Raw genomic sequence first — 16,194 nt, 5'->3', positions numbered from 1 at the left:
TTTTTTTCGTAACTGACTATTGCTTCTATTGTCTTTCTATTTGTTCCCAGTTATAGTACTTCTGTATAAGAATGGGAAAGAGAAAGGCTGGACAAGGTAGCGAGATATAGAGAGGAGGGAGAGGAGGGAGGACGGAAGCTTGGTGGCAGGATTGGAAAGGCGTTATGGATCCAAAGGAGGAGAAAGTGTGAACATATTAATATGAAAATATTCTCTGTGGACAGGGCTGCATTTTTTTTTTTTTTGGACATTTTCATAATGCGTAGTAGGTTCTTTACTATTAAAGGAAATATTCAATAATCCTAGTAAGACGTTAATACTGGAACTACAAAGTGAAGAAGAACGCTACACTGATTGAATCCGTCCTGTAATCAGGATAGCTTGCATTAAAAATCCCACAGAGGGCTTCGGGGGCTTCCCTCACCAACATGGCGAGTCTTGGAGTCCGTATTGCGTCTTGAATGTTTAACATTTGTCCTGATTGGTTAGCAAACCGGAGTTAACGTAAAACTGACGCTTTGCGCCATGTGAGTGGCTGACAGAGCTGCCAATCACGCAGAGCCGCTTATGAAAGTGTGCGCGCTGTCGGGCAACAGACAAAGACAGGAGCGAATCGGAAGCAGGTGGACGGGCTGTTTCTGAGCTGCTCTCAGGCCTCAGAACTCAAATGAAAGAACCTGAAATAACGCATTTCGTACTTTTAAATTAAAGTTACGTAATGTTTGAACACATTACAGAGCAAACTATGAACCAGTATGTAACAAAAGGAGAGATCCTTAACACACGGTTAAATTCTTTTGTCTTTTTATATCGTCTGTGTCACTTTTCATCAGAGACATCCCAGAGGTCTTGGAGGTGGAGAAGAAATTCCAAATATGAGCGACCGGATGGTTGCAGTGGGCACAGCAATCCTGGAAGAACCAATGTGGTCGATCTCCATCTCTGCTGAGTGTTAGGTATTTTAGTACCATGGGAGCATTTACTGGATATTGTTTTATAGTGACATTATACAGGAAAACTCTGTCATTCAACAAGGTTGAAATACCACAGAGATCACTCCCTCAGCTACATTAGTTTCTTAATCTTTTAGACGCCTGTTGAGGCCAAATGGTTTGTTTCAGATTTCACTAATGAAAGAACTCTTCGTTTTGTGCCTTGAAAATATGTCGCTGAGATAATCACAATTGTAGCTGAACTAATAAACTACACAAAGGATGCTTCTTCACCCAAGGGCAGGAAGACGCTCCCTTATCTTGGTCTGTACTGGTTTAAACTGATAAATCTGCTGTCTCATGAATTTTACCCTCTATATAAACTGTTGTACTTGTGAATAAAGTTGAGTCACTTTGGGAAGACAATCTAAAGCAGTCTCTGTTTTCTTGTTCTCCCAAGCTGCTCCCGAGCTGCTCGTACTAACACGCTGAATGGCATGCTTGAATATTACTTGAGAATATATTTGACTGTGTTACAGACTAAGGGACATTCTCTGCTGATAGGTGAAGGTACATTCTCTGCTGATAGACGTCCACGCCTCGGAGGAAGCCGATCCACGGAGTAGGCCCTGGAAACAGTTTCCTTCACTGAGACTGATGCTTGGCTCAGAATTTGGCTTGAACAGCCCATGGGGCCAACCTGGCCTGTATCAACAGTCTGGCTGCTGTTGACAATGTAAAAATAATAATATAGAATAGAATAGAATAGAATTCAACTTTATTGTCATTGCACATGCACAGGTACAGGGCAACGAAATGCAGTTTGCATCCATCCAGAAGTGCTTTAGTGATATAGATATATTACAATATATATTAGCAATATGGGCAATGTTTTCTTGGATCATTTTAAATACCAACAAATCATTGTTGCTGGTCTTTACTGCCACAACCTACCCTTTTCTAATGACCACCTGAGTGCCCCTCCAAGTCACAATCATGTAAATAGAGAAAACAATAGTACCAAGCATTCTAACCAGTGGGTGGTATGAAGGAGGATGCAATTGATGTTTCTTTCGGAGTAATGTTTGATTTTAATTAGGGCTATAGAGTAATCCATCGATTAACCAAGAAATCACATAAGAAATACTTTTGTCTTATTAATGAGCCTTTGGAAAGCTTCATCAAATACATATTATATAAATAATATACAATGATTACTGTCATATAGATAACAGAAAGCGAGAAAGACCAAGACTGGTGGGTGAGCTCCATTTCCTCACATCAGCAGAGAGAGCGTGGCACACTGTGATGTATAATAATTCAAATATGTCAATAAAAACCGACTCTGCTTTCAAGAAGAAAAATAACACAGGAGGGTTTTTTAGCTCTGATTCTGTCTGGTCTCTAGTTTTTTTCTTGAATTGTGCAGGGCTTGTCTGCATCTTACACTTGGTATACGTGACGTGACCTGAACATAGGACAAGGACTATCAAAATAAAACAGGAAGCACAACAAATAGTCAGACGTGGACGAAGACACACAACCTTAATGCTGGGAACAGGGGGGCATGACTGATTTGGAGAGACAGAGAGGGCACCTGGAACACGGAGTCAGAAACCTAAAGACTAAAAACTATAACATAAGCACAAAAACAATAAAGAGAACCAAAACAATGACTGACACAAAACCAAGGAATATTAACAAAACTCAAAAAGACATGAACACTGGGTCACCACACCCAGGACCATGACAATTCCTCTGCAGATGATCAGTCAGCTGTTTGAAAATCACTCTTTCAACGATTTTTGAGATAAAAAAGAAGCTTGGAGCTTTTTAAGTAATGGTTTAAATACTGCCACCTTTCATGGTCTGTGGTACATAGACAATTATTATAGATAGGCTGATCATATTTAGGACTGAAACTTCATTAATGGTAGGACTTTTATGAGCAGTCTTGTATGAATGGGGTCTGAAAGACACATTGATGGTTTGGAGGACGTAATTACTGAAGCTGACTCAGATCAACTGGAGGAAAACAGTCTAAATGAATATCAACGCTACTGAAAGTAGCTGTACATAATTTTATGTCTGTGAGATGGTTATGAGTAATTTTGTCTCTAACCTCTTAGGACCTGACGTCCACATATGTGGACATCACATTTTGGGTTGTCTAGAACAAAATACTAAATTTTGCTCTGATATCCACTCATGAGGACATACTGCCACTGTTCTATCGACGTTTTAAACGAATGTCTTCATATGTGGATCTCATTTTTCTCAGAAACTAAAATCAGGTAATTCTTTGTTTTTGCATTCATCAGGTCCCAATCAGCCCAAACAGCAAAGAGAAATTAAAAATGCATGCCATGAAAGAGTTCAGGTCTTAGGAGGGTAATGGTGAAAATGATATCTGGGAAGAAGTTCATGAAGTCATTACAAGTTTATGTTAAAAGGATGTTTGTCTCAACAGCGCTCTGGCTACAGCGATGAAGAGAAACTTAGGGTTGTTCTTATTTTCTTCAATCAGTGATGAATAGTAAGATGTTCTGGCTTTGCGAAGGGCTTTCTTATAAAGCAGCAAAGTGTTTCTAAATGATCTTCTACATTTGTGATACGCCATTTTCTCTCCAGCTTACGATTTAGCTGCCAGGGAGTCAGGTACTTCTGATTTTAAAGCTCTATTGTTCACAGGAGCTACAGTATCCAGTGTCATATGTAAAATTATTAACAAGATAATCAACCTCTGTTGGAGTAGTGTTCAGGTAGTGTTGGTACAAGGCATTGAAGAAGATAACTGTGGCTGAAATATATTCTTAAACTGAGTTAAAGCACTTTGAGAAAGACATCTGTGATGAACTCTACTCCCCACTGCTGTGTGATCCATTCTTGTAAATTCACATGTTATTAGGAAATGATCAGACCAAAGAGGGTTTTCAGGAAACACTGTTAAATGTTCAGTTTCTATGTCATATGCCAGAACAAGATCTTGAGTGTGATTAAAGTGGTGGGTGGGTGCTTTGCCGTTTGCTGATAGAAATGTTGCATTTAAAATTACCTGATGGTTAAAAAACGTGACTCCCTTTATGCTCGCTCGTCTTCTACTAGGGGTTAAAAAAAAACAAAACACAGTCCCACTTTAACACCTGACTTCCTGACTTTGAAAACACGGTTCTGACTCTCTCATCTTTTATGCGACATCCCCTGATGATTCATATACAAACAGGACTAACTTTTATGTGTTGCTGTTCCGCAAATTGGTAAAAGTAATGAGCCTGTTTTGAAAATGTAAGGAGTAGAAAGTTGAGATATTTGTTTAAAAATAGTTTTCGTTCCAGCCCAGACCTGAGGAGAGCAGCTGCTGGGCTTTGGGAGGGAATATTGTCCCATTCTCATCTTTCAGAGCACTGCAGCTGTTCAGCAGTCCCTGGTCTCCATTGGCCTTTTTCAGTTGTTCAAAGGTTTGCACTACAGACATGCCAGTTCAGCACCTGGACCTTTCTACTAAAAAGCCATTCTGTTTTCCAAATAGAAATAAACATTTTTATTCTCCTGACTTTAGAGCAGTTTTCCACTTTTCCTCAGTCCATTTTAAATGAGCTTTGATCCAGACAGGATGGCTGTGTATATTTTTTATTTATTTATTTACTGCATATAATTGTACTTTGAATTTGAAAGGTAACAAATGGGTATCAGTGTTCTGCATTTGCTACTAACACATTTACATTGGCTGACTGCACTGATGTTAAAGTTTTACTCATAACTAGCAGCGCATGCATTAATCACTGCTTCACAATTCCAGCCCCTATTTTCAGATACATTTCTACTTCCTTCCTCAAATCTCCTCTCCCTCTTCCACCATCACAGGATTGCTGTAATCCTATTTGAAATGGCGGATGAGACAAACATGGGAGGGAGGGAGAAGTGAGGCGCCGCAGAGGCTGCAGGGAAACCCAGAGTGGAGCTGCAGCGTAAAGTGGAGCTGGACTGACCTAACTGCTTTGAACACAGTTAACTTACTGAGAGTCAGCAACTTCAGCTGTGCCTGTTGAATCAACCGCCCCACAACTGTGAAGCATAAGGATGGATTTTTCCTTTGAATGAAAAAAGCAAAACCATAATGAAATCTAAAGCTTCTTTCTTTCACTGACATTCACTGGTCTTTGAGGGTCGCCACATGGTTGATTTCCAATCCCAGTTAGCATAAAGCTAGTGTAAGATTTAGAGTTTAGCACATTACCTTAAACATCCTAAAAAGTACCTGATGTAACCCAACAGGAGCAACACACCCTGTTAACAGCATCACTGAAAAACTTCACCACAGTGCTGCAAACTAGTTTAGCCTGCAAAACATTTTTTTTTCATGCAAACTTTCAATAGCACAAACTTAAGTTTTGAATGTTTTTTTCCACAAAACAATTCAGCAACACATTGTTTATAGATCTAATATCCAAATATAAACTAAAATAAATTAGAACATTATATGTAAGATTTGCTTTTTCAAATGATAAAGTTTCACTTCCTGAGCAGCCCTTACCTTTGAAAATAATTCATCTTACAGCTTCCTCCATCTCAGTGTCATTTTTCTCAATCACTGGGAAATAGAGCAGCTGTCCATGAGCTAGCAGACACACTTGTGACAAACTGCACAGATGTACTTTATGGTGATGGTTGTTGAGCTCTTTAAAAAGCTGCATCTGAAATTACCTTGCACTAAACCAAGCTGCCATAACTCCCTCTACTGCAAAGTCTAGAGGACACATGAAGTTAAAAAGTGCCAGCAGGGCAAACCACAGATTAAGCCTCCAAATAAATCGTAGGAATTTATTCACGATTAACTTCCACCATTAAAATAAATCGGAGCAGAAAAAGGAAGCGGTTCAATGTCAAGGTCTCCAAGGCCACAACAAAACCTCACTCTTACTAGAAAGTAAAGAAACACCATTCTCAAGATTGAAACCAAAACTCTAAAGAGGCCAAATGGACAGAAGCGCTTGCTGCTCTAGCTTTATATGGGAAACCTGAAAGGAGAAAGTAGCTTTCTTTAAGAAAGGTCAGTGAATGCAACCTTAACCTTCTTCTGGAGCACATCTAGAAAGCAGTATGCTCTCTGCAGCATGTATATGATTGCGTCACCTATTTCCAGATTGGATCTATGTGCAAACTGCTGGTCTCTGGTGGGCATACTCCCACCTTCATCACATGCGATGTCAGGGCAAAACGCCATAAACCTGACTCAGGAATCACACACAGCAGGCTGACACAGATCCATAGAACACACCAGATCCTGCACTGGTGTAGTGCCTCCAGCTGTCCCAACTAGTAATAACAGTCAGTAATACCACAGGAGACATCCATCCATTGAACTTTTCCACTTCTCAGGGTCGCGGTCGGGCTGGAGCCAACGCTAGCTAGACAGCCTGTTGGCACTTGGGTATTTTGGTATATACAATTATATTACGTATTAAGCTGTCCTACAACAAACCTTCCAGTAGGCTGTTTGATATTGCATTTTCCTTTATTTTCCTTTTCTTTAACAGTTGTAGTCAAATCTGTGGAGCCTGCATGTTGTCCCAGCACTGGTGTAGATTCTCTCTGACTTCCTCTCACAGTCCCATCACATGAATGAGTTGCGTTTTCTGGCAATCCTAAATTGGCCACAGGTGTGACTATGAGCATGAGCGGTTGTCTGCCTCTCTGTCTTAACCCTGCAGTTAACCTTTGACAGCTGGTTAGTAGAGCGGTGTAACTAATAGAAATGAGAACTTTTCCTAATAAACTTTATTAATGCATAAGATGGTCTGCTAGCAGCAGTGGCTGTATTATAAACTCACACACATGTGTAGATGGAGCTAACATTCTCATGTGATAGCTGTAAAGAGGAAACAGGAACATTTATTGATAAAACATGTAAAACGAACATCGGCAGCCAAACTAGACAAGCGGCTTGGAGACGTTTTAGGCCAATGAGCTCCTCCTGACAGAAGTCTCTGATCTTCTTAAGTATCCATATGTACTGTTGCATAAATCCTTCAACACAAAAGTCTCTGGTAAAACTGGATTTTGATCTTTTCTTCAACAAATCTGTTAGACGTATTCAATGTGGATTTTAATAACGTCCCCTTTATGTATCACTAGACAACTCATTGATGAAAGTCACTCCGACACATGAGAGAATTAAAACAAGAAAAACCATAAAGAAATCAAGTTTCCAGTCATGTACGTTGATTTTTCCAGTAGCACAAAGCAAAATCAACAGCCTCTGCAAGAGCTCGTGTCCTCTTCATCACTTCTTTGCACCCATTGTCAAACTGAAAAACAAGGGAACACCACATTAGCGTACACTGTTATACACAGTTAAACTCAGAGTCACAACTCTGCTGTCGAGCACAACACTGTTCAAATTTCATGTTATCAGGAGTGGAAATAAACTCAGTGGTAAAACGTAGAAATGGAATTTAACAACCTTGTTGAAAAAGCTGAGTCAGAAGAAAAGTGCAACACAGAGCAGAGACCAGATCCTTTAGCGATGAACAGGCAATAAATATTAAACATTTCACTTATTAAATTTAGTTGAACTAAATCTGTATTTACAAAAATAAAGGCACGAGTTTCAGATACGATGCAGATGTGAAGCCCGTTAGCTGTTTTCTTGCTTATGTGTTGTGGACAAAATAGAGACTGAAGAGTGTTCATACATTTTCCAGAGGAAGTAGTTTGTGTTTTTATTTGGTACTATATAAAACTAATGACTGCTGCCAGTCCTGACCTCTCGTCAAGTTGACTCGAACTGAGTTCAAGGTCATTGTGTGTTATTGCATTTACAAACTTCAGTGTGCATGCTGCCCACCTGCCTGGGTTACGACCAGGGATGGGCAGTAACATTACTGTAATCCAATTACTTATTTCAAGTAGCGAGTAGAGTAAGGGATTACTATTGCAAAAAGGTACTGTAATTGTCGGGCTATAAGCCGCTACTTTTTGCACAAGCTTTGAACCCTGCGGCTTTTAGTCAGGTGCGGCTTTTCTATGGATTGTCCATGATTTTTGTCATATCGTAAGACGATTTGTTTTGTTTGTTCTGCTGTTGTACGGCACTACGTTGCCTGGCGGAAGGGCATGTGATCAGACACACAGTATCGGGGTTCAAGAGTGGTATGTTGGTCACATGCCCATCCGCCAGGCAACGTAGTGCCGTACAAGTAGCGCGAAAAACAAACTTCAAAGTAGCGCTACGCGTTCAGCGGGAGGCGTGGATGACGAGCGGCGATAAACTTGCGAAAAGCAACTTATGCTCAACTCCACCGGTGGAATCTGACAGCGTGGAAAAGTGTGAAAACATCCATGATCACCAACGGATTTCGAAGGGCTGGACTGCTGCATGATGGAGAGGAGGACACCGCCACGGCCCTTCAGAGGGTGTTCGACTCTGACACTGACAACAAAGGAAAGAAGCTGAGAGTGGATGACGAAGCCATCCTGAGCCTGTTCGTTTCCGACACTGGAGAAGAGGACTTTGGTGGTTTTAGTGCGCAGGAAGATGGTGGTGAATGACTGACTTTTCTTCTTGTTAAAGCCGTGTCACTGCACCTGAGCCTAAAAGGTAGTCTGAATCTATTTTTCTGGTGTGCTGTAGGTTATTGTTATGTAATACATTTGTTACTCATTTATGAAGCACAGTACATGTTTCCTACTTGTAATTACCGCTACTTGTACATATACCTAAAAAGTTATGCAAATATGTACCCAGAACTTGTTTTTCAAAATATTAATAAAAGGGGTGTGTCTCCAAACAGCCATCTCTTTCCTGACAATTCCCTTTGTGCATATTCTCTTACATATGATGAGTCAACATTGAAACACCTGCGGCTTTTGGTCAGGTGCGGCTAATGTATGTACAAAACAGGATTTTCCCCTGATTTTAGCTTGTGCGGCTAATATTCAGGTGCGCTCTGTAGTCCGGGAAATACGGTAATTAGATTACTGTTTCTTCCTCATAAGCACGCTGCGTTACTAAACCGCGATTTTGTTTGTGAGAGTGTCTCATGACAATGACGTACGAGCGTGCGACGTGTGAAGATCAACGATGGATAATATAGAGTACGACCATGCACTGTACTTTTGAAAATAAGTCATGAGTAAAGTAATAGGATTACTCTCTTGGAGAAGTAATCAGTAATTAGTAACTAATTTCTATTTTCAACACTGGTGACCACAATAGCCTTTCACAGCTGATGGGGTAAAAAGTGCCATGCTTTGGTGGAGAGGTGTGTTTGAGGGGTTTTTGTTTAGAACGGTTTGTTTTTGAAAAGTTACATAAAGACCAGAAGTTTAATAATGTAAAAGCTCATCCGGCTCCCTCATCATTCGTAGGTCACCGCCCGTAAAGCAACTTTGAGCACAGTTTGTGGGGGAAACCATTAGGTGATCGTCACCTGCAAGTTTTGCTAAAATGTTAAAAAGACTCTACGAAGAGCAGCAGCTGAACTGTGGACAGATGGACACTGGAGGCCTCAACATGGCACAAGTCCTTCAGCTGGATGAGCTAAAAAGTAAAGACTGTGCTTTGTTTTATAAACTAATAAAAGTGAATTTAGTGAAGGCAATAATGTTGCAATTGAATTTATGTTGATGCCAGCAGGATATTTTACAGGAAAAGAAACACTGTTTATACTTTCTGTTAAAGTGATGTAGATTAAGACGGAGGTTCACAGGGATCTGGCTGCTTTACTCACTGAAATGTAAAGTGTTGTTTCACTTTGTAACTACTGAGCCATGTGCAGTCTGCTGATTGTGTGCAGATGCCAACAAAACTGAACGTGGGAGTTGAGCTTCAGCCTCCGATCGTTCACAGTCAAGACAAGTGGAAACTAAAAGAGGATGCAGCGTCCTTTGAAGTGATGCAGATGGAAATTAGCTGACAGCGAAATCTGGTACAAAACTGGTAATCTGTGCATGGTCCGAGTAATAAAATGAAACAATGAAGCGATGCAGACATTTGTGTGTTGGTCTGTATGTTTGTGAGGGACAGAGACTGTGGGTAAACCTACTTGTTAAAAAGTGCCTGGTCTTGTAGGTTTAGGACCAAACTGTCAGCATTAAGATACACCTTGTTCTGAGACGATGCCACCTGGAAGCAGACACAGCAATTATTAGTCACCTCCCAATGTTGGGAGTTAAAGTCTACATTTTCACCTCGGGGAGGAATTCTGCTGATTACTCAAAAGCCAGAGCACGCATTTCTGGGATTTTACTGAGTGTCAAGACAAAACAGAAACGAAGCCACAGGCAATGAAGGAGCGTACTGACCGTCTTAGCAATGTTCTGTGCCGCTCGGATCCTCCTCAGCTTCAGGTAACCAGGATTCTTAGTCACTGCTTGGCCGAGCTGAAGGAAACAGTTTGTGTTTAGATTATTAACGACATTCATACAATATGACAAGAAAGGTAGAGAATGATTACTTTTGATTGTTCTCTATGGATATTTACGTTTCTCACAGTTCATTCTCAGCACTTTTTTGCTGTCTGACTCGGGTTACATACATGTGTGAAACCGTAGAGGTTTCAGGTACAACATCCCGACTTCCAGTTTGCACGGAAAAGACACTCGCATAATAGAGAACAACTTTATTTCTTGGCTGACATGTAACAGCTTCTCAGAAAAACAGCATTTTGTTGTGCAGTAATAACTGCTGCTAACACTGCACCGAGACAACGTCAGTGTCTGCTTACCATTTTAGCAGCTTCAGCCTCTCCTTCAGCCTGGATGATCTTCTGTCGCTGATCTTGTTTGGCTTTCTCCACATAGAACTGGGCCCTCTGGGCCTCTTGCTGAGCTAAACACAAGACAACAGGCGTGGTCAATGCAACCCAAGCAGCCACATTTACTTCAGAGACAATAATGAAAACTATGGCAACAGCATTTTCGCTGTTTGTTGCTCCAGTGATGCTAATGACAGACTGGAGCAGTCTGATTCACTGTTTGATAACACTGTGGTATACTGAGCCTTACCAACTTGCTTAGCTTCCACAGCAGCAGTGTATTGGTTGCTGAAACTCAGCTCAGTAATGGCGACATCATCGAGAATGATGTTGAAGTCTTTCGCCCTTTCAAATAGCTCCCTGCGCACCAGCAGAGACACCTAAACGAGACACAGCAACACAAGTATGATCTGCACTGTGTGTCAGCTTAGTGGAACGACTGAATCTACAGTCGAATCAGCTGAATATTATAGTTACTGTTCTGGATCAACTTATCAATGCTGATTACAGTAACTGGCCAACAGGAAAAACATGAATCCCCCCCAGCAGTGCGAAGGTGCTGCAGTACCTGTGCTCTCTGTGTGATGAGCTGGGAGGCATTGAACTTTGCTACCACAGACTTTAGGATCTCGTTGACAATAGACGGGAGGACTCTCTCATCGTAGTCCTTCCCCAGCCGTTGGTACATGGCTGGCAAGTTGGATGCCATGGGTCTGGACAACACCCGCACTCCAATATTCACCATCTGCAGATCTACAAACAAACATGCACACACCAAAAATGACTGAATGGTTTCTTTGCCACCTCTCCAACAAGTTTTGTTATATTCGCCTTTGTAACTCTGAACTTAAAACAAATCTTTCGCCTCAGTTATTATACTGGCACATCGATACATTCATCAGCAGCTGTCTCAAGCACGAGCTAAATCACTATTACAAATAACAAATAAAGAATCGAGATAGAGAGTGTGTGACAGAGAGAGAGTGAGAAAGCCCCCCATGTTTGTTACCTTTGCTTCCAGTCAAAGAGGAGATTTTTCTGGGTTTAGCTCTGATATCGTAGATGATAGGGTACTGGAACCAAGGGATCCTACAAAAGATTTGAAAGTCATAGCAAAGCTGATCAAGATTTCGAAGCATACTCACATTTAAGTTATAAATGACTTAGATATCATGTGCTGTGATCACCTTTAATATTCTTAATTCATAATCTTTTTTTAAAGGTAATGTCTTGACCTCACCACAGAGCTCACAGCCCATTTCATGTCTTTATTATATTATATTATATTATATTATATTATATTATATTATATTATATTATATTATATTATATTATTAGATGAGTGGCTGAGGCTGAAAAACAACACACATACCATAGGACCCAACACATGCCGATTTGTGGCCACCCACACAGTTTCCGCCATGTTTGGCTGTGGCTCATCTCCTGCACTACGGCAGTACTAAAGCCAATGGTTTTCTTGTAGTTCTTTAAACCAAAGATCTAAAGGCATCAGTACAGCTGGGCCATGAGCCTACACAGAGCTTTGTAGTCACATGCTCTAACTATTTACTGTCATCAGGGGGCAGCATCAAAAATCTCTAGAACCAGCCAAGAAGAGCAAAGTCCAAACCTAAAGCGCTAAAGTAAACCGAGTGTGCTTCTCATCTTCTTCACATTTTTTCCTGCACTTCTCCCCTTTACAGTCAAAGCTGGTGTCCGTTTCTTTTCAGGTACACTTGTCAATCAATCAGCATTTAACCTATGCATAGCAAATGCTGCTGGGCTACGAGCTGTTGGTTTTTTGGAGGACTGCATACAAGGACATCTGTGTAAGTTGCACACACAGAATCCTTCACTCTGCCTAATCATGTACCTCTCAAACAAACATAAAAGTGGTTTGGAAACTGCTTTGGGTGTCATCAGGCAAAATGACTCACAAAAATAATAGTAAAAAGTTGTTTTTTTTTAATGAACTAAGAGTCAGTTTCTCGGGGAATATTCAGGGAGATTTCATTTAATTGTGCTGAGTGCAAAATCTGTATCATTAATAGATTCACATAAATTTATCTAAAATTTATCTTGACACTAGCTGTAACTCTACCTGAAATGTAGCCCTTCAGCCAGAACTGTGTCCATCTGCACCCCTCCGATCCTGTTGAAGATGATGGCTCTGTGACCACCCTCCACTGCTCTCACACACACACACACACACACACACACACACACACACACACACTATATTAGCATGACTGAAGTTGTGAAACCTTGCCTTGTCACCATCTTTAACTCGATCAATAAGTACAGTAGTACAGTTCTAGTACACAGCATGTTATTAACAAAATTCATCATTAAAGTTTCTAAACAGGTCTTCGAATCTATTTCTGTAAATAACCATAGCATTACCCAGGCTGCCACAAATTTAAAGCATGGTCTAAAAATCCCACATTGTGTTTACCTGTGTAGGTGGCTTCTTTAATGCCATATGCCAATGCACCAGCTCCAAGAAGCAGTTTCACTCCTAATCCGGCTCCTCTGCCACCAGATGAGGACATCCGACCAGCCAGATCCCTCAGGTGCTGGATGAACCGCTGCAGTTTGTGTTTGTATGTGGTGGCGAGAGTGCAACAACAAAAATACAATCAGTATCTTGGTGCGGTTTATGTTTATGTCAGGTGTAAAGCTTAATTTTTCTGATTTATCATTTAGCTGATGGAGCTATGATGGTGCAGTGGTTAGCACCATCACCTCACAGTACCAAGGTTGTGGATTTGAACTTAAGGCTCTGTGCGTGGAGTCCGCATGTTCTCCTCCCACAGCCTAAACACATGCATGCCAGCCGGGTTATTCATACACATGGATGTGGACATGAATATTGGCTGTGTCTGTGTTAGCTCTGTGATGTATGTGGGACCTGTCCACGGTGGATCACTGCCTTCCGCCCACTGTTAGCTGGCATTGGCATGTTTAGGTAGTTAAGAAAAACGATGAATGCTTGAAAACCATATGTGGTAGTAGAGAAGAAACCCGCTATCCTTAAGCAGAAACAAGGTCTAACAGTAGCTTGCCTGTATAGCCCAGTTCAGGTTACTCTACTAACAGAAGGTCAGCTACATGTAATCTCATGATATTGCCTACAGTGTGAAACATCTGCCTCACAGCGAAAGGTCGCCCTGTCCCTCTATCTCCTGCCCTCACCTGTATCGTGTAAAGCCTACTAGATCACATACAGCAGTTGTCGCTGCTAACCGAGCTGTTAGTGAACTACAACGAAACTAGCAAAGCTGCTCAATCTGATGGAGCATGCTAACTTAGCCTCGTCACCAGTCACATTAGTGCCAGATAAACATGTCGCACAACAATAAAGATCATGCTGTCTTCATTCAAAACCAGTCACATTTCAAACACTTACATTCGGCTCCTTATTCGCCATGTTTTAAACGTCAAAGCCCAAGGTCGACACAGATGGAACCCCTCCGCGTGGGCCGCAAACTACACTGGGACATGTAGTCCCCTTTTTCTTCGGCATTTCACGTCATAAAAGCATTCTCACAGAAGTAATGCTGCCCCCTGGAGGTCTCTGTTAGCCTCCAAAATCCAGCCGTCATCTACAGGGTGGGCCATTTATATGGACACACCGTAATAACATGGGAATGGTTGGTGATATTAAAGTCCTGTTTGTGGCACATTAGTATATGTGAGGGGGCAAACTCCTCAAGATGAGTGGTGACCATGGTGGCCATTTAGAAGCCGGCCATCTTGGATACAACGTTTTTTTTTAATAGGAAGAGGGCCATGTGACACATCAAACTTATTGGTAATGTCACAAGAAAAACAATGGTGTGCTTGGTTTCAACGTAACTTTATTCTTTCATGAGTTATTTACAAGTTTCTCTTTGTTCACAGCCATTGACATGTCGAAGAGGTTAACACGTGAGGAGCGGATCGAAATTGTGTTGATATCTGGTGAACACAGTAACCGGGTCATTGCAGCAGATTTCAATGCAAGACACCCTACGAGACCACCCATCTCCCATGCTACAGTTAGCAAACTGCTTGCTAAGTTTCGTGAAACTGGTTCAGTGTTGGATTTGCCAGAATGTGGACGCAAGAAAACTGTCACTAATGAAGAAACATCAGTGGCTGTCCTAGCTTCATTCAGCAAGAGCCCACAGCGTAGCACTCGCCGCATGTCACTGGAGAGTGGCATTAGTCGAACATCCCTTCGGCAGATATTAGCTACTCACAAATGGCACCCTTACAAACTCCAGCTACTGCAGCATCTCAATGAGGATGACCCAGATCGGTGCACAGAATTTGCAGAACGGGCAAAACAAAAACTGGAACAGGACCCTCAGTTCACGCAGAAGATTTTGTTCAGTGATGAGGCAAACTTTTATGTGAATGGTGAAGTTAACAAAACCACCGCTATTGGTCTGACACTAACCCACATTGGATGGATCCCTCCAAGACTGTTGGAACAACAAAAGTGATGGTTTGGTGTGGTATATGGGGTACGACGATAGTGGGTCCATTCTTCATCAATGGAAACCTCAAGGTCACTGGATATTTGAAATTGCTACATGATGATGCGTTTCCCTCTTTATGCACTGAAGCTGGCACGTTCCCTGAGTTTTTCCAGCAAGATGGTGCACCACCACATTATGGGTGCCAGGTCCGAGCATTCCTAGATGAACAGTTTCCTGGAAAGTGGATTGGTCATCGTGGGCCAGTTGAATGGCCCCCAAGGTCTCCCGATCTGACCCCCTTAGACTTTTATCTTTGGGGTCATCTGAAGGCAATTGTCTATGGTGTGAAGATACGAGATGTGCAGCACCTGAAACTACGGATACTGGATGCCTGTGCTGGCATTTCTCCTGCGGTGTTGCTATCAGTGTGTGAAGAGTAGGAGAGGAGGGTTGCATTGACAATCCAACACAATGGGCAGCACAGTGAACACATTCTATAAGTGGTCAGAAACTTGTAAATAACTCATGAAAGAATAAAGTTACGTTGAAACCAAGCACACCATTGTTTTTCTTGTGACATTACCAATAAGTTTGATGTGTCACATGACCCTCTTCCTATTGAAAAAACAAAAGTTGTATCCAAGATGGCCGGCTTCTAAATGGCCACCATGGTCACCACCCATCTTGAGGAGTTTGCCCCCTCACATATACTAATGTGCCACAAACAGGACTTTAATATCACCAACCATTCCCATGTTATTACGGTGTATCCATATAAATGGCCCACCCTGTAGAATTTACCCAAACAGTGTTTGAGTTTCTTCTGCTTGCTATGTGATTATTTTTTGTCTTTTATCCCAGTGGATCATCTCACCCTGTCCCTAGCATGTGCTTTTTCCTCTCAGCTCCATCTTCATCATCCTTTATCTGATATATCCACTCTCCCTCCTCTGCACATGTCCAAACCATCTCAACCTCGTCTCTCTCACTTTTTCTCCAAACTGCTCAGCCTGAGCTGTCCCTCTAAAGGACTCAGTT

The 16,194-nt window shown here is 41.6% G+C and overlaps 1 protein-coding gene across 1 annotated transcript; it reads right to left on the bottom strand.

The window, feature by feature from the left end:
- Positions 1-6,692: 6,692 nt before the first annotated feature.
- Positions 6,693-14,211, bottom strand: LOC146689164 (prohibitin-2-like). Its single transcript, XM_085436771.1, has 10 exons — positions 14,100-14,211; positions 13,146-13,278; positions 12,792-12,876; positions 11,700-11,779; positions 11,259-11,443; positions 10,941-11,070; positions 10,661-10,764; positions 10,239-10,316; positions 9,980-10,059; positions 6,693-7,240 (listed from the first exon to the last, which is right to left on the bottom strand). Exons 1-10 carry the CDS (start codon positions 14,118-14,120, stop codon positions 7,216-7,218), a joined length of 921 nt encoding a protein of 306 aa, XP_085292897.1. The 5' UTR covers positions 14,121-14,211; the 3' UTR covers positions 6,693-7,215.
- Between the last annotated feature and the right edge of the window lie 1,983 nt (positions 14,212-16,194).

Source organism: Copadichromis virginalis, linkage group LG17 (assembly GCF_057382275.1).
Source record: "Copadichromis virginalis isolate Kocher_CV1m ecotype Utaka linkage group LG17, C_Virginalis_male_GT1.1, whole genome shotgun sequence".
Taxonomy (NCBI): domain Eukaryota; kingdom Metazoa; phylum Chordata; class Actinopteri; order Cichliformes; family Cichlidae; genus Copadichromis; species Copadichromis virginalis.
The sequence above is the reverse complement of the archived record's forward strand: the minus strand, read 5'-3'. Positions and strand labels throughout refer to the sequence as shown.